Below are 26069 nucleotides of genomic sequence, written 5' to 3'. Positions count from 1 at the left end.
CCTTGCTCTGCTGCCTTAACCGACAGAGCGGGAAAGACGGAAGAAGAAAGAGAGAAAGAGAAAGAGAGAGCGAAAGAGAGAGAGAGAGAGAGAAAAAGAGAGGAGCGCAAGAAAGAGAGGCTGGTACAGTTCGAGCATAGTAAATCCCGTTGGCTGGTACCTACGGTCTCTCTGGTCTGCACGCGTCTGTCGCGTAGTGGAGTTGCCAAGCTTTGGCAGCGAGCTAACTCGTTCAGCTCGCGGTGTATATTTCCGTTCACCAAACGTCCCCTCGTCTTGTCGCACGACTGCTATAGACGCAGTCGAAATCCTGACGAAGCAACGCGCGAGATATCGCGCCGTGACTTGGATCCGGTGAACATCTTGTTGAAGTTGTCTGTTTTTCTGTGGCGCATACGGTCGACGTGAAATATACGCACCGAACGAGTTCGTGCAGTGGCAGTAGTAGCGCGTTATTGTCCTCGTACATCGTCATCTTTTTTTGTGTATTTTGAGTCTCAAAGAGAAAAGAAATCACGAAAATTCTTCTAACTATATTCGACATGCTGGTATACTAATTTTGAAGCTAATTTTGAATTGCGAGTATTTGTGTTCATCTCTTACATGTCTCTATTATAAGTACCGGGTTCGGACAAGTGTGTTAAAAGTTTCATCACGGTTGTTTGTTGAAAAATATTCTAGTGCGAGATTTGTGATGCACAGTCTGTGTTCTCCAAGAACAAATTTGCCCGAAACGTTTATCTGAGCGATATGTTCGTCAAAAGAAGAGAATTGCACACATTCGCATAAACGCACAGTGCGAGAGATTGTGTTAATTTTGAAAAGAAAAGAGAAATACAATGCTTGTGAAATTTTGTACAAACAACGTGCCTAATGTCCGCGTTTTTAGTCAGCTGTGCTAAACGCAGGTTCAATGTGTGCTGGCTGTTTCAGCAGCTGAAAAACGAATCGGCATGGAGTAGCCGGAGTCACAGAGACCCTTGGAAGGGAAAAGGGCAGCAGTATCCCCTCCCTACGCCCTTTTGCCGCTGTGACGCAGGACGATATTGGACTGTCGTCGTCCCGCAGTGTTCCTCGCATCGCTATTATCATTATTATAGCCGCAAGGTGAGTTGAAATGTCATTTTTTTTCAATTACATTAGACTGATCTCCCGTGAATCCTATAAATTGTCTCCAAGAACGCGACATTATACATATTTTTTTTTTCGACTATATGTTGCGACATGTTGTTCGCCAGTTGAGATTTTTGTCGCGATAAGATCAATCTCATTAAGCAACTGTGCCGCGGGAAGAAAATCGTATAAGGATTATCAACTCCTGCAATTCGATTCCCCTGATTTTACGATCTTCCAATGGCGTACATGTTCAGCATTATTTTGTTCTTCTCTGCACGAATATACCTTTGCTCACTCCACCCTTCCAGCGTATATAGCACACATGCACATTTGCCATACACCTTATGACCGAACGAATCTGCGAGACCGAGATATAAAGTGTATAAAATAACGTCGCTATCTAAATTACACTGATTATATTCTCGACTATTGCCGGGTCCGAAAATTTTACGCGCCAGTGCACATACTCATTTCAAACACATGCAAATAACTTGCGAGATATTTTTTTATCTTGTTTTGACAGAAAAAAAGACGTTTAAACGTAAATTATCGAGATGCATTTATTATTCTATTACTTTCTTAATTATATTTTTAATTATATTTTTAATCTGCATGGTTTTTTTTCTTGAACATTAGGAAATTTTTAAATACAGATATACGCTTGGTAGTTTGTGAAACACATGAGTCACTGAATTGAGGCAAGAGTATGTTGTATATATTTTTTCTTTAGGCTTTTTATACAACATATTTACACTCAGAATATCTTAGACGCTTTGTGTATGTTTTTTTTCCCATAAATACTTTGACATCAGGCTGCTCTCTTGAACCCTGATGAAGTGAACTGAAGTATTCATGAAATGCCGATATAAAAATGACGCTGTTCAAATCCGAAAGCTATTTTCTGAAATACTTCGACATGTTTTTTATTTTATCGCGCGTTTGAAACGCGCGATATCATTCCGAGATACAAAAAAAGAGATGGGGTTCTTTCGCTTCGACGCTCGTAGCGCGTGGGGATAAAGACACGATGCGGCGGAACGGCGAAGCGGACTAAATAAAATTCAGAATTTATGGAAAACAAGGGGGAGAAAAAGAACGAACCCGGCGAACGGGTAGAGAGAAAGAACGCGCCGGTAACGGGCGGACTGGGAGCACTCGCGCGGAGGAGCTTCCCAATGAATTTGAATAAAAATGGGATGGAGAAGAAGGTGAGGATGTGCGAGGGAAGCTACACAACAAGAGAAAAAAAAATAGAGAAAAAGAGAGAAAGAAAGAGAGAAAGAGAGAAAAGAAAGAAAAAGAAAGAGAAAGTGAGCGAGAAAGCCGCCATGTATTCCTCGGGGTGGTCGAACGGGTAGGCGGTTATGGCGCGCCGAGTTTCTTGTATGAAAGAATTACAATAGACACAATAGATATACTTGCAAGTATAGTCAACTTGCACGACATCTTTTCATAATGAATATTTATGATGATTCGATATATTATATGTATATAATCGCTCTCTATACATAATAAATCAATACATACGTAGTTAAGAACGATGTTTACGACTTTGGCCATTTTTCTTTTATCCCGTTAAAGTCTCAATATATGTTTCGCGAGGTAACATTTGTCTTATGATAGAAATAGATAAACGTACTGCGCGGTTCGTATTCATCAGTCCTTAGAGAATATGATGGCCGAAAGGAGGAGAAAGATAGGGAGCATGGCTGCCGTCGGATGATGGCGCGGAGCGCGGCATGGCCGCTTTCGAGCTCATATCGAGTCTTTGATTTCTTCTACTTTTAAATCATTTGGCCTTTCTAACTATTATGTTTGTAATTTACGCTTGAATATCGTGACATATAATGGAATATTATAGCAAAGCGATACTAGTACGCACTCATGTATGACAATTGAACTGTGTTGTCTTGTAAAATATATAAAAAGTTTGAGAGAAATTAATTAATGTGCAATTTGTCTTTCTTATATATAATAAAGTGAAAAAAATTGGCTAAGAATAAAAAAGACTAACTATATCTCCAATTCAAATTGGAGAATTATCATGGCTGCGAGATAACGCTTTTCAGCGACACACACATACGACGAGCGCGCGAGATGGTGTGTTGCCCGATTGCCCACGCATAGTGGCTTGCGATCCCGCGACAGCCATTTTGAATTCCAAGACTCTTTCTGCAACGAACCCGCCGGTCTCGGAGAGCGGGATCCCCGCCAGAAGGGCAGAAGCCTTCTCCTGCGAATACCGTCACGTTCTCGTCTTATTTTTCGCATGTCAAAAGACCGAGACCGCAAGCAATATTGTTGATACTTGATGTTGCAGCCGTACACCTCCATATCTCTCGCCTCCCGCATATATTCTTCTTCCTTAGCAGGAGATCTTGTGCGTTTCTGAAGACTTCTACTTTACACACTGCTGTTTCATATTTTTTTCTCTCTTTCTCTAAAGTTAACATTTTTTATTTATACAAAAAAGTGTTTTTATTTTCTGAATTTGATTTTCAACGTTTTACTTTTAAATAATTATTTAAAACACAATCAAAATACTGATATGAAGATATAATGATTAAAACGGAATATAGATTTCACACTTTTTCCATTTGTCTCATTCTTCAATGTTTTATGAAGCTCTCCAATGCGCAGACGGATACGTGTCTCGGATCCGCGGGGATTATTTGTTTTACAAGAATAGACTTCTATATCAACTTCCTATGTTTAGGTTCGTATGCGTATGCAAAGTCGACGGATCATTCTAGTGATATGTAAACGTCCTAGTTTATGAATGACGACAAGTTTATGTTGATTACTTATTATAGTCTCACTCCCGGTTTTATTGAGAATCCAAAATAATAGATATACATTAATTAATACGTTGTATATTAATGGATGAATGTATATTAATAAATATATATACATTCTCTTAAAATATTTTATTTTACTTGTTATTATTTTGTGAAATTTTTTTACAAATCTAATTTTGTTTTTGTATATGTGTTTTAAATTTTAGTTTTGTGACTTAAATTGCTATTTAAATAAAAAATAATAATATTTTGCTTGCACTATAGTATATAAAAGTATTGTAGATATTATATTTTGTGGATTAAATTTAAGTACTTTATTCAACCGTGAGAAAATTTGAGTCTTTTACTATGACAAATGCACTTTTGACGACACCCTCTTTCAAACTTACCCTTATTTACGCTAAGCTGACAGGAAGTTATGAAATTTCCTACTGTCTCGTTCTCTCTCTCTCTCTCTCTCTCTCTCTCTCTCATCACTTAGAAAAATAGCTTTTCATGTTCGTAATGATGTCATCGCTCTTATACTATTACAAGCCATTACTTTCGTCGCTTCTATGTTTATATTTTTTTTGTAATAGAAGTAAAGAAACGAAATAGTATTTCTATTTTTTTTTTTTTCACAGTTCTTAAGATTATCGACTTGCTCTTTCTGTTTTATCGGTCTGGTTTGGTTTACCTTTCAGCAGTCTTGCAGAGATGGCGTTCGTATCAAACAGAAACTTGATTACTCTTTCTTGTCCAAATAAACTCGTGCCTACTTAGCTGTTATATCTTTATATATGGTTTTATAACAAAAACTTAATTACTTATTTATTTAAAATTTTTATAATTGTAGCATTAAAAAAAATATTTTTTTTTACAAAAATATTTACAGTAGTTTTTGTTTTTTAAAATACTAAAATATTGATAATAAAATACGATTTTTATAAATCTTGAAAAAATATTAATTATTATTCTTTAAAAAACTATATTACTAATACATATGTTCTAAAGAATATTTTGTGTATCACAAATTTTCAAGCTTTTAGAATAACTGATGGTTTAAAATATTTAATGTAATAAGTATAATGTCTTTGTATTATATTTTGATTTTATGTTTCTCATTTTCATCTGTGTTTCATTTAGATATTTTTTCAAAATTTCTATTGCAGCACTTCTCTCATTTTCACTAACAATAATTTTAAGACCTTTAGCCTCCGTTTTCTTCTATAGATCGTTACCATGAAGCACCCTAAACGACCTTCCAACCATTCCGTCGTTCTTCGCCATGACTGTTCTATCGACAAAAAATGCAAAGTAGTGTACCTTGACATTATTTATTGCCTTGTCTACCCTTACCTTCTTTAACTTTTTGTCAAGCTCTGTGAACAGATTTTACTTCTAAAATTGTTCTATCAAACAAAAGTATAATTTTGTGTTTATATTATCTCGAAAACTTTGTTTTACAGTTTGCCTTATATTTAATAACATTATTTTACCAATTTTACACGTATAAATTTAAAATAGTTTGATAGTTTTTAAAAAATAAATTTATTTCTCTATTTATCTACTTGTGATAAACTTTTATTTAATTGTGTATAAAGTAGTATTAAATTACTATAAGAGAAGAAAATCTCTTTTATAGAAACTCGTATACATTATTTTGTATACAAATAGTTATTATCATAGAGTCTTCTTGAAGATGTCATGTAACTACCGACGCGTCGAGTGCTCGTTAGGTCGTCTGAAGTGTTTCCGTTTAAAGTTTCATGGCCAAATCTGGGATTGGTTGATTGAACCGCAGTGATTCATAAGTATATGAAACTGAAGAATGAATGCAATAAAAACTTCCAGACTTCAGACATCTAATTTTAGTCTATCTGATCACTCGAGAAAATAAGTGAAAAAATAGCAACTGTTTTATTTTGAGACAGAGAAAGAAGAGAGAGAAAGAAATGTATGTGCGTGTTACTAATTTATATAAAATTATAATAAATTATAACTTGTTATAAGTTTTATTAAAAATGATGAAAGTATTTGAATAGTAATAAAATCACAAAAAATACCGAAAATGGTAAAAATAATATACGTAAAAATACAAATTAGATAAAGGAAGTCGTACAAGGCATGTTAAACAACAGGTGTTTTGAGACTCGAAAGACGTAAAATTAGCCTGGAACTTTTTAGATCAGTCGCGACCTACAAATGGTTAAGTGAACTAAACCATATAATTCAGCTGACGAGCAAATGTAGTAACATAAACAGAAAGATTTGCAGTATATACATACATGATCAACGATTTCTCGACAACCGAATGTAAACGCTGACATGTGCGATTCGTAGAATCTGGATTGCCGCTACAGGTCTGGATTAGAATTTCATAGGATGTTTCCTTTTTTAGAAATAATAAATAACGCCAAAACGTAATATAAAAGTATCACGTTGTAAACTTCAAAACTGTTAAATATGTAGTTTCAAGTGTTTTAAGATATATAGAAATTGCATATTTTTTACTTTATCTAAAATGTTTCATAATACAAAAGACCCAATGTGTGGGGTATAAGAGAAGTACGGAAAGCGGATGTAATGTATACGTTTGGGATAATTGGATAAAGCCTAGAAAAGACGGTGGTAGAAGTAAACGTAGAGAGCTGGTAATACGCTAGTCGACGGAATGAAGGCGGGGAATAGAACGAGAAATACCGGGGATGGATCAGACTGCTTCTCATTAAGTTAAATTGTCTCCAGGATGAGCTTCCTTAATTACTCAACCTTCTCTACGGTTCTCCGTACTTCCTATACGCACTTCATAGAATTGTTCAGACCTATTTCGCGTGTAGTAATTTAAAAGTTCAAGGAAATCTCGAAGTTCGAGGTACTAAACATTTGTTATTTCGATTCGACAAATTTAATTAAAATATAATTTTAAAACTACATACACATGTGTGTAATTACTTTGTCAGGCGCGAATTGATTTTTATTCTGTGTCATTAAACTTGCCATGAAATTGTTGTATCAAAACGTTTTTCTTGTCGAGATAATGCATTGGCTGCACTATATCGTATCTTACGAGCACCGAGGGGTGCACAACGGTCGGTAGACTAAAGAAAAATGGTAGAAGTATTGTGGAGGGATGAAATAAGGGACGTTAGATGGGACCAAGAGAAGAAGTAGGGGGAAAACAGTCTCTAAATATGCTAATATCTGCGCTACGGGGTAATGAGTTTCTCGCGCCACCACGATTCACCGGACTGCTATGCATATATATTCAGCTATAAACACAACTTAGATTACTATATGTAGCGTATCAGCCGCCATCATGACGTTTGCGTATCAGTGACCCTAGGTAGTGTTTTATGTCTCTGTTTATCGCTTATCGCACACATTTTTGTATCTATCCTAAAGCCGTAAATGAAAGTTAAATATCGATAAAAGTAATGTCTAAGATGTCTTTTTATATTAAAAATCTTAATTTTTCCGAAAGAATGTCACTCCAAAAAATCTCACTTTTTCTGAATGACATTCTTTTGCGCGTACGTATAAATATCATTTTGATACTTTCTGAACAAAGGTTTTTTTTGTAAAATTGTTTACTCAATGTTTTTTTTACAAAATGTCTTTTAATAATAATTTTGGTCACAAATATTATACGCATAATAATGCGCATATATAGGGAATACAAACGCACCTCTTGTAATTTCCGCACACGTTTCCACTTGCACCCCAACATATCCGAGTTGCCATCTCTATCCCCTGTGCCCCGTCGTCCATCACATTTTCAATTTCCACCACGTTTCCCGTTTCCTGCTTCCAGACAGCTTCGGCTTACTTCGATCATAGTGGATACCACGACGGTGTCGTTTCATTGGTCGTCGCAAAACCATCGGTTTCACCGTCGGCGGTAACTGCCGATTCGGTTGCGACAACAACCTGCGAGTTCTAAATAAAAACTCAGGCGCACCAGATGTGATTTCAACAAATAAATATTTATAGGTTATTTTAGAAAATTTGGAATTTGATGTTTTTCTTGGAAAAATATTTGAAGATAGGTTTGTCATCTTTTTACATTATTTTGCACGCACTGTTTAATATTAGATGCTATTAGTGAAATTTATATATTTAATTACATATAATTGTTTCGCTTCTCAATTACGTACGATACGCGTTCTGGGAGAATTGTCATTATCAGATATACGTACATCAATGGATTGCATTATAATTGTTCAAGGCTTCGGTTACTAGACAACGCGACGTCTCCACCTACATTTCGACAACAACATTGCGCGCGTACTGTCCGAGCTTAAAGAGACGTAAATCCGAGCGTGATGTAGCGATGTTTAGGAAATCGTGGTCATGAAACGTCAAGGAGGCGCGTGGCCTGCGCCGACGACGGATGACGATGCCCCGGGAAAAACTAGACTAGGCGTTTTTATGGGCCATCAAATTACACCGACCACCCCATAAAATGTTTAAGCGGGCTTCCGTGTAAGATACACAACTGGCAACTAGGATAATGTTCTTTGGCAAAAGTGCATCTACTCACCTGTCCGGGGCGTATACCTGATTCCGGAAGGCTCTTATTGGCTATTCCGTTTATAGCATACGCGAGATCTGCTTCTCGGCACCCTGTTTGTCATCGTGCTGATTTTCCTGAGGCGTTTCCATCTCTTTTTCGTTTCGATAATATTTCTCTCGGCGATATTACACAGCGAATATAGACATCAGAGGTAACAGATAAAATTGCTGGTGACAGAAGCCTCACATTTAGCTTTTAGCGATCCACTGTCTAACATTGCGCATAAACGGCAACAGGCTACGTCGGCAATTGCGTCGTTAATATCGCGTGACAAGAATAAACGTCCACCCATAATTCAATATTATAATTACACCCTCGTAAGAGAGACTTTATTGTCCTAATTAATATGCGTCGTTAAAGTAATTGGCGGTAGACTGTTTGCACATTAATATACGTGGATATGTTATTTTATTAATGAGAAATTGTAAATAATTTTTGTACATAGCTTCAGATTAAAAAATTACTTCAATTTTTCTAAATCCCGCGACAAAGTCTATCGCAAATAATTACAAAATTACGGCTCTGTGTATGAATTGCTAAAAGATGAATACGAAACGATCTTTTGTCTGTTATAAGCAAGTGGGAAGTCGATAAACATACGCACGTGCACGCTTAACAAGCTTTACATCCGTCCCTTACCAAGTAATCATCAATGATAGCGCGACGCGGTTTTGTCTCTCTCCACGTTCCGATGACACGGCGGTCATTTTAAACGAGATTCACATGTCGGGACCACCCACCTCACGGAATTGGCTGATTATATATACTTTAACTTCGGCGTTTTCGGCGCGCCGTTTTAACATTCGCCAGAAAAATTCGGATAGAGGCCGCGCCGGTTGATTCGTGAAGTTCGTTTCGAAGAGATTACTGCAAGTTTGTGGCTGTGGGCCAACTTCTTCCTTCGGTGGGACTTCCCATTCGTTTTTTCATACCGCAGGGTAGGTATGTTTCTGAATCTACTAATTGGTCGTAAAGGAAATGATGTTCGAGGCTGGAAGTCGAGTTCCCGTCGTTCCGAAATGTTCTTCGCGGCACGGCTCCGCTACGGTCTGTGTTCCAATGAGTGACTTCTTTATCAAGATATTCAGAAATTCACATTAAAGGTCTTATACAAATGTGTCATCATAGCGAATATATCATTCACGATCATATCTACAAACAGAAAATTATATTTCCATTATTTCTTATACATCAAGAGACTTATGTATGTGTGGAATATCCTTGTGGAAAACTTACTCTCGTCTTTTATTTTTTTCTTTTCTTACTAAGTTACTTATTATCTTACTTATAGATCTTTACAGAGAGAAATAGCGACACACACTTCAATAAAATATTTTTATTATTTGTTACTAAGATATCATTCACATTTTACGTTCAATTATAATATATAGACTATAACTCTTACAATTCTTTCGGGTTTTTATATGCTACTAAATAAATCTTCAAATTTTATTATCAATTTATTACGAAGTCTCGTTTCTCGCGTTGCCGTGATGCAAATTAAGGATTTCCAATGCAAGAAGAATTTCCTACTCTGTACGCATCTCTTTTTTTCTTTCTCCCCTTTCCTCTTTCTGATTATTCGGCACGGGAACTTTCTTACAGAATCCTGTAGGTATTTACAAAATTTTGCCGTGCAACTCGCAATCGTTCTTTCGTCGGCGGCGATACCGATGTCGGTGTGTGTGGTGGTAGTGGCAAATATATTATGTCTCTCGTAAAATTAAGTTTTTACGATCATTTTATGGTCGCGCGCGCGGCCCGTCGATGCTTAGTACCTATAGGTGTGCATTTCTCACAGCTGCGCTAGAGGCTCGTGCCGACTCGTCACGGATCTCTTTCATCATACGCGTCGGTAGAACATTGTAACTATTTTTATGGACCGCAGATTTAGCCACTGAGCACCTTCACAGGTGTAGTTATCAAATCATTGTGAGAGATCTGCAAAATTTCACGTCAAAGTCAATGCGCACGATAGGCGCGCGCGCCTATTCGATATTTTATTAAGTACACAAGCGTTTTATATTTATCTAAAGTAAAGAAAGGTAGACATTGATACTTATTTTTTAGTTCTAGTTAGTTCTGAATATATATTTTGTAAATACATACGTACTTATATTTGCAAGTTTTTTCTTTGTGAGTAAAAAGATAAAATATATACAGTTTGAAGTAGTGTTTCTCGAGGAAAATTACAGATTAACGTTTCGATAGAAAAATACGTTATTCTGCTCTCGGGGTTGCCACTTTCACTTTGTATGAAAAAATCTATTGAAAGAATTTGCCGAAATTCAGGTCACGTCGAATGTCTTTCGGAAAAGACCTTTCAGTCCTTAAATCTAGAGAGTATGTGTGCAGGCTCTTTGCAACAAACACTCCCAAAGAGAACAGCACGTGCAACTTATCAATGCGTGTAAATTCGCAAACCTTGAAAAACGAATGAAAACATTCCTCGTCATTGAAATGTACTGATTATATATACTTTAACATGTACTCCTTTGTACATACATTACGCATTTGTATGCGAGTTATAGCTTTTCAATAGTTTTTATACATATACGATCTTTAATTAGAACACGTATATAATATTTCGATTCTTGTCTAACATCTATATAAATTGCGCAACTGTATATTTGGTATTTTTATAAATATGGAAAATCTTCATGTTTTTGAATTGCGACATTGAGACAAGTATACGCGTTTATATCGGTCCGCCGTATAATCCAGCCGGTGGTTATGGTGTTTATGCGCATCGGTGAAAGCTGAGACTGAATTCTGAAGAGAGAACGTGACTGAAGCAGCGGAGGAACTATTTATTTCAGTTGAATTATTTATAGAACATTTGCTGAAAAGAAAAATAGTAACTTGGACATGTATGGAATGCAACAATATACGATATATATGTATATACATCGAAAGTTGAAAAAGCCAAATTTATCCAAGCGAGTTTTATTGCTTCTTCTTGTTTCAAAAATACTACACTCGTTTAGTTGTAAATGAAACATAAAAGTGTCAAACTTAATCAAAAAAGCAGAAGATTATCATACAAATGATAAAATTAGCGGAAAACTAAAAACGTTGTTCATAAACGTTGTTAACAATTTTTTGTAGTTGTTTTTTTTTTAACACATGTTATACTTTGTATAGAGAAGTAATATTGTAAATATTTAATGAGAAAACACAAAGAAGAGAGAGAGTAAGATGTAATGACAATGAAAAGAAACCGTTGTTCTGACACAATTAGTGTAATGTTAAGAATTTAGAAAAATCTTAAAAGTAAAGATTACACACGAGTGTCTTTTACTTTTAAGAAAACCTCTTCATTTATATCATGCATGAAACATCGCATTTCTATGTTAGAGAAAAGTCGGAGATGAATTAATATAAAACACATTAGCTAATGTAAAAACAAGTCGTATTTGTTTTTTATATTATTTTCAACGTTTTTCTGTGTGATAGGCTAAATAGGTTCTGCGATTAAAATGCGAAGTTAAGAGTCTGTGCGCCATGTTTATCTTCAAAACAGCGGTTCGTTATCTGAAATATAACAAGAAATCAGGGACTCCTTTGAAACACATAAAAATCGCGAGATTATATTTTTTTGCAAGAGTTGTTCCTTAAGTATCTGTATATACGTGTACGGGGTGCATATTCAGTGCTCTAAATCGTGCAGAAACCGTGGATATCGCTGTGCTGTAATATATTCAAAATGAACCGAGATAAGAGGTAGAGTAGACCGGGGTAAAATCGTGAAGCGGGAGTTCGGGGGATGAGGCTAAATGCCTTGGCATCTGGATATCTCGCGAGGCGTGGTTATCGGATAGCTTTCTATCTATAGCTTTGCTTCCATGCGTCCCCGATCTCCTCGAGTACTTACCTCGAAGAAAATGTCACACGACTATTATATGTATATGTCATTTGCTTCTTATTATACTACATCCAATATTGTTTGTGTTATCTTTCTATCGTACAGTTATTTGACTGCATTATTGGGAATATCTTTACATTGTCTAATACGCGTCAGATATGATTACGAACATGTCGTAAGATATGAAGCGACGCGAAACAAAGATGATACATCGAGAATACGTGTGAGAGGCAGCGATTCAACCACGTGGAAGGAGCGACAGAAAAGGAAGAATGAAGAAAGATCCTGAGAGACTTTGCTGCCTGATGAGGATGGTTCCCATGACGACGCAACCCCAGGAACACGAAATGGTCTAGCCATTCTTGACTCAATACCGAGTCGCCATACACTTATATAGAGCGCTCGCTTGCTGCGCTTACCACTACTTTCTCAATCCTCCAAACCCTCTTAAGCTCCCTTTTCCTCTCCTACATCCCTTATTCCGCCCTTTACTCAAATAGAATATCCCGCGCTTATATATTGTTCCATCTGTATCGTATATAACTGGTCAAGTGTGACTTGAATAATAACCGATCGGTTTCGGTTGATGAAAAAGGCGAGACATAGAGCACACAACTAGAGCACGTGAAAATTTTTCTGTATCAGAACATATACTTTGCCGCAAATCAGTGACTCCGATTAGTATTAATTAAATAATTACAACACGAATGTATTTGTCACAAAAATGCGTTGCGTCAAATGAAAGTTTGCTTGTCGTTTTCATCAGGCGTAATACGCTAGTTTTTCGTTCCGCTAGGCGCACGCCACTGCCATATTGGAAGCGTTCCTCGAATCGCCGACCAGGATTGGTTGCCCGGCCATAGCGTCTGCCTCCGAAACGAGAGGGCGTCTCGGTGCCGACGGCATTGAAGCGCCGAAAGGCGTCTCGACGCCCCGTTGAAACTGGCACGCGTCACGTCACACTATTATGAGACGCGATATTCCACTCTTCCATCCCTCCGCTTCTCCATCCTTACAAGCTGCTTCGCATACTAGACTTACTATTTCCATTCTACGTGCGTTTAGAGTATGTATAGAGTCAAGAAAAGACGAGGTGTGCCTTAATTAGAGTGAGACTTTCGTCTCTCTCGAGAGCATTAATTATTTAACACATATACATGTGCATATCAAGCTGATAGTATATTTAATAACTTTTATCGTGAATAAATAACTCAAAACTGAGGAAGAAATATATTAAATAATAAGAGAAATACCTAATAATATAAATTTTGCATAAATTATAGCAGAAAACAGGAAGGAGAAGTTTAATTAATAATTTCTTCTTACCCTCTCGGTAGATCTCTGAACACTATATTTCAATTTCACCATCCTGCGGGAATTAAAACTTTTTTGTCGTAGGAAGAGACAGAGAGAGAAAGGGAGAAAGAGAGAAGATAAAAGAAGGGTTAAATTTTTTAATTATCTCAGAAAAATATTAAATCTTTCGCCATGTTATGTTTAGAACTGCTGCGTAATGAGAAACGGGTAAAAAAAAGTTTTCGGCTATATAAAAGATTTATGAGTTCACAAAAATTGTATCTGCTTTAACAAAAACACTTTTTGATAAAGCAATTTGCATTTACATTTTTTACTTTGAATGGTATTTCTTAGAGACTTACAGCTCTCTCTGAAAGTGTCTTGATGTCTATGATATATATATATATATATAGACACAACTTAAATGTTAAATCTGTTAAAGTAACGAAACTCTATTTTACTTCTTGAAACTGGCAATGGAAGAAGATAAGAAAAAGAATGAGGTATTGGAGAGATAATGAAACTCGCGAAACGACGTTCACAGTAAAACGTTTATCCGCTGTGCATAATTTTTTTTTTTTATTTCGAATGTCTCTTTCTTTCTCTTATAAAAATTTAGTTTTTACAAACTAGAGCGTTTTTAATAAACAGAATTCTTTCAATTGTACGATTTAATTTTACTTTACACAAAATAGTTAAATATTACATACAAAATATTAAAATCAAATATACGAGCATAAATAAAATATTATCATATAAATCAAATTTCCGCTCAAAATGGCACGTAATCGTCGAGAAATGTACGATTTCTGATTTGATTATACAGGCCGGTGTACGCTTGAAGAGGGGTTGAATAGCATTGAGTGACAAATGGGCCAGTTCTCTTTGAATATTTTGTGCGAAGTAGACCGTGCGTGTGAGCTCACGACTGTGGGCATTCTGGTAACGTTACCCCCTTGGTGACGAAAGGAATGGAAAGGGAAACAAGAGCTTTCTCGTGTCCGATTGTTGTGCGCCCTCGACCAATCTCCTATGGTTTGCACAGACCGAGTTTGCCAAACGCAGTTTTCGACCTTCCTTCGTCCCTTCGTATTACAAGCTTAAAAGTAATATCCCCCATGGCACGTCCTGCCTACATTTTACCGACACCATTTCTCCCTTGATCGAGGTAAAGAAACTTTCTGTTCTTTTATGGTGGTTTTTGGGAGACGCTAAAAACAGTCGTTTTTCTCATACAAAGTACGTTTATGTTATCTGTATAAAAATATTTGTAAATTATTATCATATAATTTTTACCAGAAATAAATGCACGATTAAGTTTTACATTATTGAAGTTCGTAGTGTGTTCTTGGATTCACGATTAATGTTAATTTAAACAAAAAATTTAAAAGAAAGGTAAGTTCATAAAAAATCAAAAGCTAGACAAAATTAAACACAACTACATTTTTCTAGACTATAATTAGCTGAGAAACTTCTATAAAAGCTTTAAAAAACTTTCATTTATATCGATCTAGTATTATTATTGTTATTGTTATATTTGTAACTAAAATGTTTTAGAGCGATATCCGTTTGTATTTTCTTTCTTGTTCTTAAGCTCTGAAACACAGCATAAAATCTTTCTTTCGCGTCTTCTCTCTCGGAGATTTAACTCTGCGGATTCCTCTAGAGAGCATTTTCACAATTTCTATTTTCAGCAGAGGGATATTCGCGCCAGTCATGGGAAATTGAAATTCATAGATTCGTTCTCTGAATTGAATTTTCTATCTCTAAGAGAATTGCAGAGCTATATATTCAATTACTTCAATAGTTGTTTTAAATTACAGTTTTTCAAATTTTAGACGCTGTAAATGTTTGTTAAATATTTCAAAAAAATAATCGCGCTTATTGAGACTTGTTCGTATTTTTGCATCATTGTAAAGAATAACCTAAATTTTCAGTTTTCACAATTTATATTGTTAAGTTTTTATTTATATTGTAAAGTTAGAAATGTAGAAAATATTGTTTTAAAAAAATACGAAATTGGTATTTGATCAAATTAAATGATTCTTAGTATAAAGTGGATAATAAACTTTGTAAGAGGTGGTTTGATGGAACGACGACTTTGAGTGTAGAAGGTAGAGCGAAATAAGGTTACGTGATGGAGCAGAGTTACATTAATGGTTGTACAAGGTAGAGAACTTTATACCTGCCGTGATAGAAGCTACTAAAAGCATATAAAACTCACAGTGACATGGTCTGTTATGAAAGACAGATATCAATAAACGGTTTGTTAAATTTGTGCTTCCGGTTTTTTTGTTTTTCAGGCTGATATTTTTCTCCTTGAACTTGTAAATAAAAGGCCTCAAAGTGTACGGCGCCGTGGAGAAGACGTTTCACCCGTTCGAGCTGAGCAGCAGGTCAGTCTCTCTTCCGTTTTATTAGCATTTATTCATACGCTTATACAGCAGTGCTAAATTATTTATAATCGAGTAAAAACGCACAATATATAATTGACTTAAAATATTTTATTTAACACCGTTCTTATGCGTTTTTTATTTATAAAATATTCCACGTTGTAAATAAAGCAGTTAACAAGTTGCTTAATATTGCAGGCTTTCCCGCGTGTTCCCCGGAACACTACCCGGTATACAAGGTGAGTTGCATAATATTATTTTAAACAGAGATTTTTTAAATAAATAATAAATGAGAAATTAATTAATAGAATAACAATCTGTTTTCGTGCATGAGAATGTAAATTATAAAAAATGTTAAATAATTCAAGAACATTGCGATACTTGGCAATTAGTCGATTCGAAGTCAACAAACGTATACCTAAGAGACAAAGTTTATAGAGATGTTTTTCGACAACGTTTGCAGCTTGATGCAATCGATGATCATTTTCGAAAATTCAAATAAAACCTACCATTTCATATTGTACGTACTTACAGTAAACGGAGAATTGTATACAACCGCGTCGTATTAAGCCCATAGCTACTAAACCGCGCATACTACCTATAAATGGGCGGGCTGCTATAAAGTCCATTCATGATCGCGTCGCCTGTACAACAAACGTCGGGTGGCTCGCGCCTCCCGCGCGATTTATTACACTCGTATTCAGACACGAGTTGTGTTTCCTACTTAGTACACGTGTATGCCGATATAATAGCGTTTAAAATCGTCGCATTGTCTGGCTCGTTGATGACAGTTTAATCGACCTCATTTTTGTTTTGCACGTTATATTAGATTTTCATTACATATTCTTTTAATTATATACTCTTAAGTATGCTCTAACATGTTATAAATGTATGTCTTATCATACATCACAAATTTTTCTGAAATAGTTTGAAAAAGAACAAAACTAAATTATCATATTTGATAATTAATGTATGTTTGATTTAGTTTTATTTATTTAATAAATTCGTATATTAATACAAAGAATATAACAAGATTAAAAATCTGAAATTTTATTATTATAAAGTGTCTTCTTGAATTACGAGTTGTAATAAAAAAAGATTTATTTTGGAAAATTTCAAGGATTTTTATATTTCTGATTATGAATATTATCTCTGTAATTATCAGAATGTGATTCTCTCGTGAGCAGCACGACCTGGTGGCACACGACACTGATGGACATACAGATGGAAAGCGTGTGTGCTACTGGAGTTGTTGTCAGACCGTTTTACTTTACTGCCCATAAAAGTACCGAGATTTAGACTGCAATACTGCCATGACGTATTGCTCACACTGCGTGTACATGCGCATACACACTATCAAAGATAACTCTGGTTGCCACCAAGCGTGATCCATGAGGGTATTTCACTCACCACGTGTGACAGAAAGGAAGGCGGGAAAAGTTTGGATACATTCACTGACAAAAATTTGTAAGATACAAAAAGTTAAATAAAGATAGAAAGACGGAGGTAAAAAGAGATATAAATAAATAAAAAGAGAAAGAGAGAAAAAAAGTTAGCAAATTTATTTATTAAAAAAAAAGTTTTACAAGAAAATTGTTTAGTCATCATTAAAAATAGAAAATACAAAAAAATTAGAATTAAAAAAGTAATATTAAATTATCTATAAGTATTAGATAATATTTTTTGTATATACATATATAATGTTTTGTAATTATCATGTGAATTATAAATGATAATTAAAAAAAAATTTTTTTTCTCTTAATCTCTCTTAAAAGTACATTCTTGAGAAAACGCAACATATTTGAGAATCAGCGCGGCTCGCAATACTTGAAAGCCAGAAGGTAGTCTTTTCCGTAGATAGTTGATATATGTTTGCGCGCTCACTGGCTTGCGACGGCGGAGAAGGAAGGAAAGCAGATTAGAACGCGTGTGAAGGAGGGGAACGTAGAATAACGCACGCGAGCGAGAAGCGGTTGCGAGAAGAGAGTGGGAGACAACGAGTCCGTCCGGGCTTCACTTACCAAACGATCCGAGAGATCGCGCCCGCGTCGGCTTTCGGCCCGTTCGAGTCCAAGCCGCTGGCAGAGCTCTCAGTTGACGTTCAGTTCGGCTCAGCGAGGCCAGCAAGAAGTAAGGGGGTAGTTCTATGTGTGTGAGAGTCGTGCATGTGTGTATTTGGCTCACGATATCTCGATACGAAAAAGTTGTTACCTGCTAAAAATTCTTCGCCGCATCACACTAAGGGAATGACTACCTGACCGATCTCAAGAAAACTGAAAAGAGAAAAAGGATTCCGGTCCGATTAAAAACACAGTTTCACTCCTAGAATTCTGCAAAGACTTTGACTTTAATGCTTCGAACTAGTGCGTTCCGTGATTAGATAGACTATAGCGCATACCAGCCGTGAGCGAGCAAAACATCGAATGAAGTGCTTTCGGCATCCCTTCGCGATGGGGATGACAGTAAGATGTGACAGAGACGGGGTGTTACGCGAGTTGCGTATAATAAGCTGCGGGACGATGATAGTGCAACTAGTCGCGCAGTGAATTAGATCGCCGAGAACATCGACGATTGCCAAGTGTCCTGTCTGATTTAAAGCGCGCGCTAGTTTTTTAAACGTTTTCTCTTTAAACGCTGACGTGCGACAATCGAGCGCACACTTCGCTGCTCCGAACTTTTGCTCTCCGACTTAAACGATGTACTCTCTCTAAATCGCGCTGTGTCATTTTATTTTTGTTTCAAAACTTCATCCCGCATCGGTGGATCGACCAATTGGACAACCGTGTGTAATCTGCTATACACGACCTGTTAACTGACCTACACGTTTGACGACATCGCACGTGGTTCTCTCGCTGTCACATCGATCATCCTATCATCGTTGTCGTCAACCTCGTCGTTGCCGTCGTCATTGCCGCGTGTGGATCTTTTGTCGGCGGATTTGCCACGCACTTTATCGCGCCCCCGTCTACCTTCTTGCCGCTTGTGTCTCTCCGCTTCTCCGTCCCGCGTTTATCTACCCCTCCACCTGTCTGTCGTGGCGCTGCACACCCTCTCTCCCGCCACCAACCCCTCGTCGGACGCGCGTACCCGCACGATTTTCCCTATCCCCACCTGCCTCTTCTTCTTCCTCGCACCTCCGTTTCTTCCACACGCGCCTTCTTTATTTACTCTGTGAATTCACGGACCAACACGATGACCACTCCGGTTTTCGTTCCTCGGTGAAAATCGCGTCGGCGCTTCTGCATTACGCGCACGTTTACTGCGTATTCGTTAATTGTTGAACTTTCTGGACAATCTACATCGTCGCATTTCGTTCAATTGTTGTAAATTTTCCGAAAATTGGAAAAACTGCTAACGCGTATTTCACTTTTTTTTATTTATTCCGGTCATGATGACCGCACGACGACTTTCATATTTCGGGTGAACTTTTTTTTTAAACGTGATTAATATTACTCTTGTGTTCCCTGTATCGCACAAACCGGTCGTGATTATCGAACTTGTTGACGGTCACGGAACCGTCATTCACGCGTATTGACGCCGACATCGGCATAAATATTATTATAACACCGGTAATAAACCGTCATCATCTGCACCATCGCCGATCACGTGGCTTGCTCAACGGCGACGCTGTACGACAATGTTCATGCCGCGCCGCTATGTGGCTCCGGCATGGGCCACCCTGGCTCCGTTACGCCGATGGGGACAGCAACCGGAGCGGGGAATTCCACCGGGGTGACCTGGTGGGCCATGATGAACGGTTCTCTTTACGAGGACAGCCCGCCGCCAGTTCCACCAACAGCTTCAACCCTCATATCCATTCAACAGCAAACGACCTCGACACCGGGCTCTCATCAGCAGGCAACAACACCGACTTCACCTGGTGCACCGGTGTCATCGGCAACGACAGCGCCACCGGCGCCTACTGCGAGCGCCAGTTCAACTTCACCGAGCGCTTCTTCGGTAGCGAGCAACAGTGCGGCCGGACCACTCCATATACCCGCCAAGAGATTAACGGCTACACCGGGTGGTTCTACTTACGGGGAAGTTGCTTGCGTAGAATCCTCAGGCGGTACGGGCGCGGCAGGCGTGATAAGGCACTCTCACTCATCCTCGGCGGGGTCTCAAGGCGGTTGGAGTTACAGTCCGCATCCTCCTCAGGACTCCCACTACTCGTCCACAGCAGCCGGCGAATCGTTGAACCATCATCAGGCTTACGGGGGTAATAATCCCCCTACGTATTACAACCTGGCGGCCGATCCTACCTCGACCTCCGGTTCGTCTAGGGACAACCGGAAGGCCGGGGCTACCCTTAGTTTTTGGTCGCCCGCAACTGCTGGATCGGCCGGTTCTACCTCGGATTACAAATCTTATAACTCTGCCGGAGCGACAACGACACCATCGTCTACCGGAGGCTCCACCTCCGGTGCCGCCGACCCAGCTGTGTCGTCCTGCCATCAGAGTTTTTCTCAGAGTTGGTGTAACTATACGCCATATACAACCGCGAGGCATCATCATCCGGTCGACACAGCTGGACATCATCATCCTCACTCGCAAGCGGGAGTACCGTACTTGGCGCCATCCGCGGCAGATGACCGCGGTAGGGTCACCGCTGCTATGGTCGCTGCAGAAGGTGCCTTTCCTCACGATGGATACGGCGGTTTGAGAAACTATGGAGCGCCCGAACCCGTTACTTCGAGTCCCTACCCACCTCCAGGTAAGTATCTATTCCGGCTCGATAATCCTGTTTTTTTTCTTTTTCTCACAACAGAGACTCGAATCTATATCTCTTTTTACATATAAATCTACTAGAAACTTTATCGTGACAGTAAAAACATTTTTCACGATAATAGTTTGGTTTTTTTTTAAATTATTATTCTTTTCTGAAAATTAAATTTTTAAATAGATAAGAGATCGACTTGCACTGGAAGTGTTTATCTGTTGTTTGAAATATATTCACACTTCTATATATAACGAAAAGATCGTAAACCTCAAGTAATTTTCTTTTTGCACTATCGTAAATTGACATAACGTTCTTCTGGCGTGCGTTCGGAAAAATTATTCGAAATTAAACTTATATATAACATGAAACTTCCTTTTAACTTATTCACTAACTTGTCGTAACGAAAAATCTGTCAAAGACTTGAAATGCGATTCCGTGAAAAAAAAGAGATCGTCCTTAATTCATACTACATAATAATAATATTAATAATAATAATTATTATTATTGCACGCATGATTCGCTGTTACCGAGTGTATCTCTCGCATATCTTTCTTAACGATTCTAACAAACTTACTACACAAGTAAAGATCGCAGTCATCGTTCATTCACATCGTTCTCTTTTGTGCTGCCTTCCATCTCTGTCCTTTTCTCGGGACCCTGCAACCCATGAAACGTCGCATGAGCAACAACGAACGGCGGCGGGTTTATTGGCGGCCGTAACTCGTAAACTCTAGCGCGCGCCTCCGATCAGCTGATCCGTTCCATGACCCGTGCAGACGTTCAGTCTTTCCGGCTAACGGCTGTTCGGCGCTTGTATTATTGTGTCGCAAGACTCTCTTTCCCTATTATTTTTACTTTCGAACGACAAACTTTTTCATGTCAATTCATATTTCTTTGAAAAAAATTAATAAATTCTAAACGCCATTATTTGCGCCGTTACACTCCTGACAGAGAATATCGTTCGTTATTTGTTGTGAGATTGTTGCAAAATGAAAAAAAAAACATAAAAACACATTTACATGATAAAACATGTATCGAGTTGGTCTTTTATCACATATATGGTAATTCATACAATGTTACAACGAGTTTTGTCAAAACCTGATTTTTATAGGTAATATAGGTATATGCGTGTATTATAACTTTTACTACGTCATAATCACAGCTATTAGAGATTGTAAATCATATTCTACATAATTACATATGTTATCAATATATCGCATAACAATATTTGAATTTCATAGACATATAAAAATCGTGTATTTCATTAATCGCACTGTATCGTTCGCTTGCCTTGTCCTTACAAAAAGTCTTTGCATCGCTGTTGCATGCGGCACAACGCTCGTTGTCGCGTTTTATCGTTTGTACTTTTGTTGTACTTGTGCGACCACTATCGACGACGCTCTGATAACCAATAGATAGCATTTGCGTAATAAAGCCGCGAGTTAATTGTACGCGCACGAGAGCGAGATGCGTGCGCGCACGCGTGCTATATGATATGTGTATATACATACAAATATATATACTAGCCGGAGTGACGTGTATAGTTTAAGCGCGACCCAATAGATGGCGGCTCCATTATCTTTGCCTGTTCGTACGGGACAAGAGAGCGCGCCGCTTGCACCGTATCCGCGTGCCAGGCCGTCCTATACATATTAGTTCGGGTAATCTCGCAAGAATTACAGTGTGCCCAGGTGTCCGCGTGCTAGTGTAGATCTTTGTATAAGATATTATCTTAGTATCGCGATAGCGCAGATTGCTCGCAAGCATTTATTGGTTCGCGTTTACGGATTTGTGCCCATGCTTAATTAAGCCTTTTTTTAGTCTCACTGGGTCATCACTATGCGCACTTACATCATGGATGGAATACATTTAGCATTTAAAATATGGCTTTATCAAGAGAGTTGCCGGTTTCTCTGAAATAAAATATTCTGTTCATTCCTGTACGAATAATAAAATATGAACGAGCCGTTTGACAGGATAATTTGTGCGTGTTTTTTATATTTAAAACATTTTTCTTCTTTTAGTTTAATTCTTTGAAATAAAATCGCGCGCGCTACCGTATAGGAAAGTGATTTTAAAGATTTTAGAATCTTATGTACATGATAATCTTCTGAATAATTTACTAAATTATTGCTCAAGCAAATCTTTGACGTCATTAAACATGTAATATTTATCTAATGCTAAACGATTTTTTATCTAACGTTTAGTCAAGTTTAATCTGTAAAGTCGTAACAAAAAATGTGGTAAATATAACAGAAATCGACTTGTTCCCGATCGATATTATACTCCGTTATACACGACAACCCTAGCTATACGAACCCTTCGAGTAGGTAGCTATTTCTATCAGGACTTTGAATGTCGACCAGGAAAAATTTGCTGCAATTTCTGAATAGTTTTTGAACAATTTTTTTCCAATTTTTATATATTACTTTTTTCGTATGAAAATTGTGTTGCACATCTAATTATCTAAAAAAAATCTATTTTATTTTTATTTTATTGAAAAGTACATATTGTTTTTCTAAATTTCTTATTATTTAAATTATAAATTTTGGTTTTTTATGTTTTTTAAATTTAATTTTCCTTATGTGAGTATGTGAGTGTCGATAATCAAAAATATTTTAATTCGATTATTACTAATCGAAGAAAAATAATTTAAATATTACAATAATGAGCGGCGCTTAATCCAAAGCACATGGTCCGACGGATCGGATAATGTTGCATCCGGCAGCAATGTTTGTGTGTGTGACCAGATCTGAGATAGACTAAAAATAGATGGCCCGCGGTTCCTTCGAATAAAACAACATATTTTTATACTGAAATTTTTCTTTGTCTTTGAGTTTTTTGTATTAAGTAATTTTAATTTTCGTATACATTCTATTCTATATTAGAAATGAGATTTTAGAGGAAACGCATTTGAAACATTACAAGTATCTTGTTTTAAGTTTTTTACAGATTGATATAATATGTCAATGGCGCGCGCTAAAATAATACCCATTAAACACTCTCTCACAAAAATAAAATACAATAAAAACATTGCAATATAAATTTTAAAAAATATTTACAACAATTATCTAAATGTCCTTGAAATAACAATAAAGACATCTGTTGTCGTGGAACAAAAACAATTTTGTTGCATTCTCGTGCATCTTTAAAAAAGACGTTTATCCAGTCCATGGCTAAGTTAAAGATAGACGGATGATGAGTCGCGAGCTTTCGTAATCGCTTCATTCCACTGGCGCGGCTCTTTACTTGTATGTTCCTTACACCATCCTGTCGTATATTTCGCTTTAACAAATGCATTCGTGTCGCTCCACATTCTGTGTCTGCAACGGAGCGTACCTACTATACGCTGTTAAAAACCACCGGGCAGTGTTGAGATGTTAGGAGACCAGATCTAACAACCTAACAACGGTTCTGCGTATTTGAGGCTGTGGCTTTATGTTTTTCGTGTGGTTAGTAGAAACCAGTCCAATTATATCATACCGCTGTGCCAGGAGCGACTGCGGCAACCCTCATGTGCATGATATATATACGTACACACGAGTAACGTTTGCGCGTACACACGTATATCTGAAATGCACACTTTGACATTCGGAGTTGTTTCAGGCGCGGATTCAATCACTGATGCGCCCTATGCAAAATACATTAACGTACACATTTTTGTCAAAATTATTATTTCTCATCTGTAAAGATTCTGAAAAGAACGACTTTTCTTGTACTCGCGATATATCAACATATCTTGTTTACTCGCGCAGAATATCTTTTAATGAATTATAGTAATTTTACGAGTTAATTAAAAGCTATATAACCACCGCATTCCTTCATTTAGAATTGCTAATTCTAAAATCTAAACACCTTTAAATACTCGACAGATAATTGAATAAATGATATATGTGCTATTTTACAGCATTTGAGGTTTACGATCTTTTTCTTGAAATGGCAGATATCTACAGTTTTAAGATGATAATGATTTTACACAGTAAATAAATTCATTTTGGCTTGATTACTTTATACAACTTGGACGGCAGAATTATATTTACTTTGGTAGTAGATGATGACTAAAAAGAATAAATGCGTTTTCTAAAAAACAAAACAAAGAATAACGGTATCGGTTACGCGCCAATACACAGACTGACGAACCGATCTGTGCTCATTTCTACCACTTGCTAGTAACAATTGGCGATAGTCATAAAAAGAAAGAAAATGTGCAACCGCTTTCTTCATGTGGTATCTGTTTGAACATCTCGGCGAGTAAATGAAACCAATATACAAGCTGTAATAAACTCGTCACTTTGAATCTCTGGCTTGTGTCAAAAAAATTATTCTTATGAATGAATAAATAATCTGGAATTTCTTAAATTGAAAACTCTTGTAAAATTGAGGAATTATTATTTCAATCTGCTTTAGGAATTATTACTTTTTGAACTGTAATTTCCCCCCTTGCCAAATATTAATAGCTAGAAGCTATAGGTTGTTTTATAATCGGCCAACTAATTGTGTTAAGTGATGTGGGGTTCCTCCCCATCTTCGTTGTTTCCCGCAGGTTCGCTTGCGGGTGTCGGCGTCGGGGTTGGCGTAGCCGGGATGGGTGTCGGATGCGGCAGTTCTAACCCCTTGGAATGGACGGGTCAGGTGACGGTGCGGAAGAAACGCAAACCCTACTCGAAATTCCAAACACTGGAGCTAGAAAAGGAGTTTCTCTTCAACGCTTACGTGTCGAAGCAGAAACGATGGGAGCTCGCGCGCAATCTGAATCTAACCGAGCGTCAAGTAAAGATCTGGTTTCAAAATCGCCGGATGAAAAATAAGAAGAACAGTCAACGACAGTCTCAGCAGCAGAACAACAACAACAACAGCACCACCGCAAACAATGCGAATCATCACGCAGCGGCAGGCAGTCACCACCATCCGAGTACCGCGCACGCGCCACCCTCGAGTCACCACGTGGTTGCGCAGGCGCATCACGCGAACGGCTCTACGAAACATCATCAGTGACCCGTGGCCTTCTCTGGGGTCGTCTTTGGGCATCATCATCACAGCCACACCTCGTCCAATGGTGGTGGTAGCCACGGGAGCAGTCATAGCAGCCTCATAACAGGTCACAGTCTCCACGCGCCGCAGTCTCAGACGCCGCTAACACCGGTTCACGTGCCGTCGTCGGGCAGTGTGACGCCCGCCACAGCCGTAGTCCATCCACACACACACGCGCACGCACACACCGGCAGCCACCATCATCAGCTGGCGCACGTGGCTCAACAGTATCCCGCACTTCTCCATCAAACACCTCACGGATTAGCCGCCTGAACGTATCGGACACCCCAGAGAA

At 37.8% G+C, this 26069-nt stretch overlaps 1 protein-coding gene across 3 annotated transcripts; it reads left to right on the top strand.

Moving 5' to 3' along the window:
• The first annotated feature begins 213 nt into the window (after positions 1 to 213).
• Positions 214 to 25840, top strand: LOC109852849 (homeobox protein abdominal-B-like). Of its 3 annotated transcripts, none has more exons than XM_020424392.1 (5): positions 214 to 1107; positions 15934 to 16026; positions 16222 to 16262; positions 19800 to 20737; positions 25287 to 25840. In XM_020424392.1, the coding sequence occupies exons 1-5, from the start codon at positions 874 to 876 to the stop codon at positions 25736 to 25738; spliced, it is 1758 nt and encodes a 585-aa protein (XP_020279981.1). In that variant the 5' UTR covers positions 214 to 873; the 3' UTR covers positions 25739 to 25840. The 3 variants fall into 3 exon arrangements, with proteins under 3 accessions (XP_020279981.1, XP_020279980.1, XP_020279982.1); XM_020424391.1 differs by having other exon boundaries at positions 25248 to 25840; XM_020424393.1 differs by lacking the exons at positions 214 to 1107; positions 15934 to 16026; positions 16222 to 16262 and having other exon boundaries at positions 18131 to 20737.
• The last annotated feature ends 229 nt before the right edge of the window (positions 25841 to 26069 follow it).

The sequence above is a fragment of the Pseudomyrmex gracilis genome, unplaced genomic scaffold (assembly GCF_002006095.1).
Source record: "Pseudomyrmex gracilis isolate BER0280 unplaced genomic scaffold, ASM200609v1 scaffold_38, whole genome shotgun sequence".
In the NCBI taxonomy this organism is placed as follows: domain Eukaryota; kingdom Metazoa; phylum Arthropoda; class Insecta; order Hymenoptera; family Formicidae; genus Pseudomyrmex; species Pseudomyrmex gracilis.
The sequence above is the reverse complement of the archived record's forward strand: the minus strand, read 5'-3'. Positions and strand labels throughout refer to the sequence as shown.

Excerpts from the sequence above, each read along its gene's own strand:
- LOC109852849 (XM_020424391.1), top strand. The coding sequence starts at position 874 with ATGTCCGCGTTTTTAGTCAGCTGTGCTAAACGCAGGTTCAATGTGTGC. Across the intron at positions 1,108-15,933 it reads ATCATTATTATAGCCGCAAG|GCTGATATTTTTCTCCTTGA; the intron begins GTGAGTTGAAAT and ends TTTGTTTTTCAG. Across the intron at positions 16,027-16,221 it reads CCGTTCGAGCTGAGCAGCAG|GCTTTCCCGCGTGTTCCCCG; the intron begins GTCAGTCTCTCT and ends TTAATATTGCAG.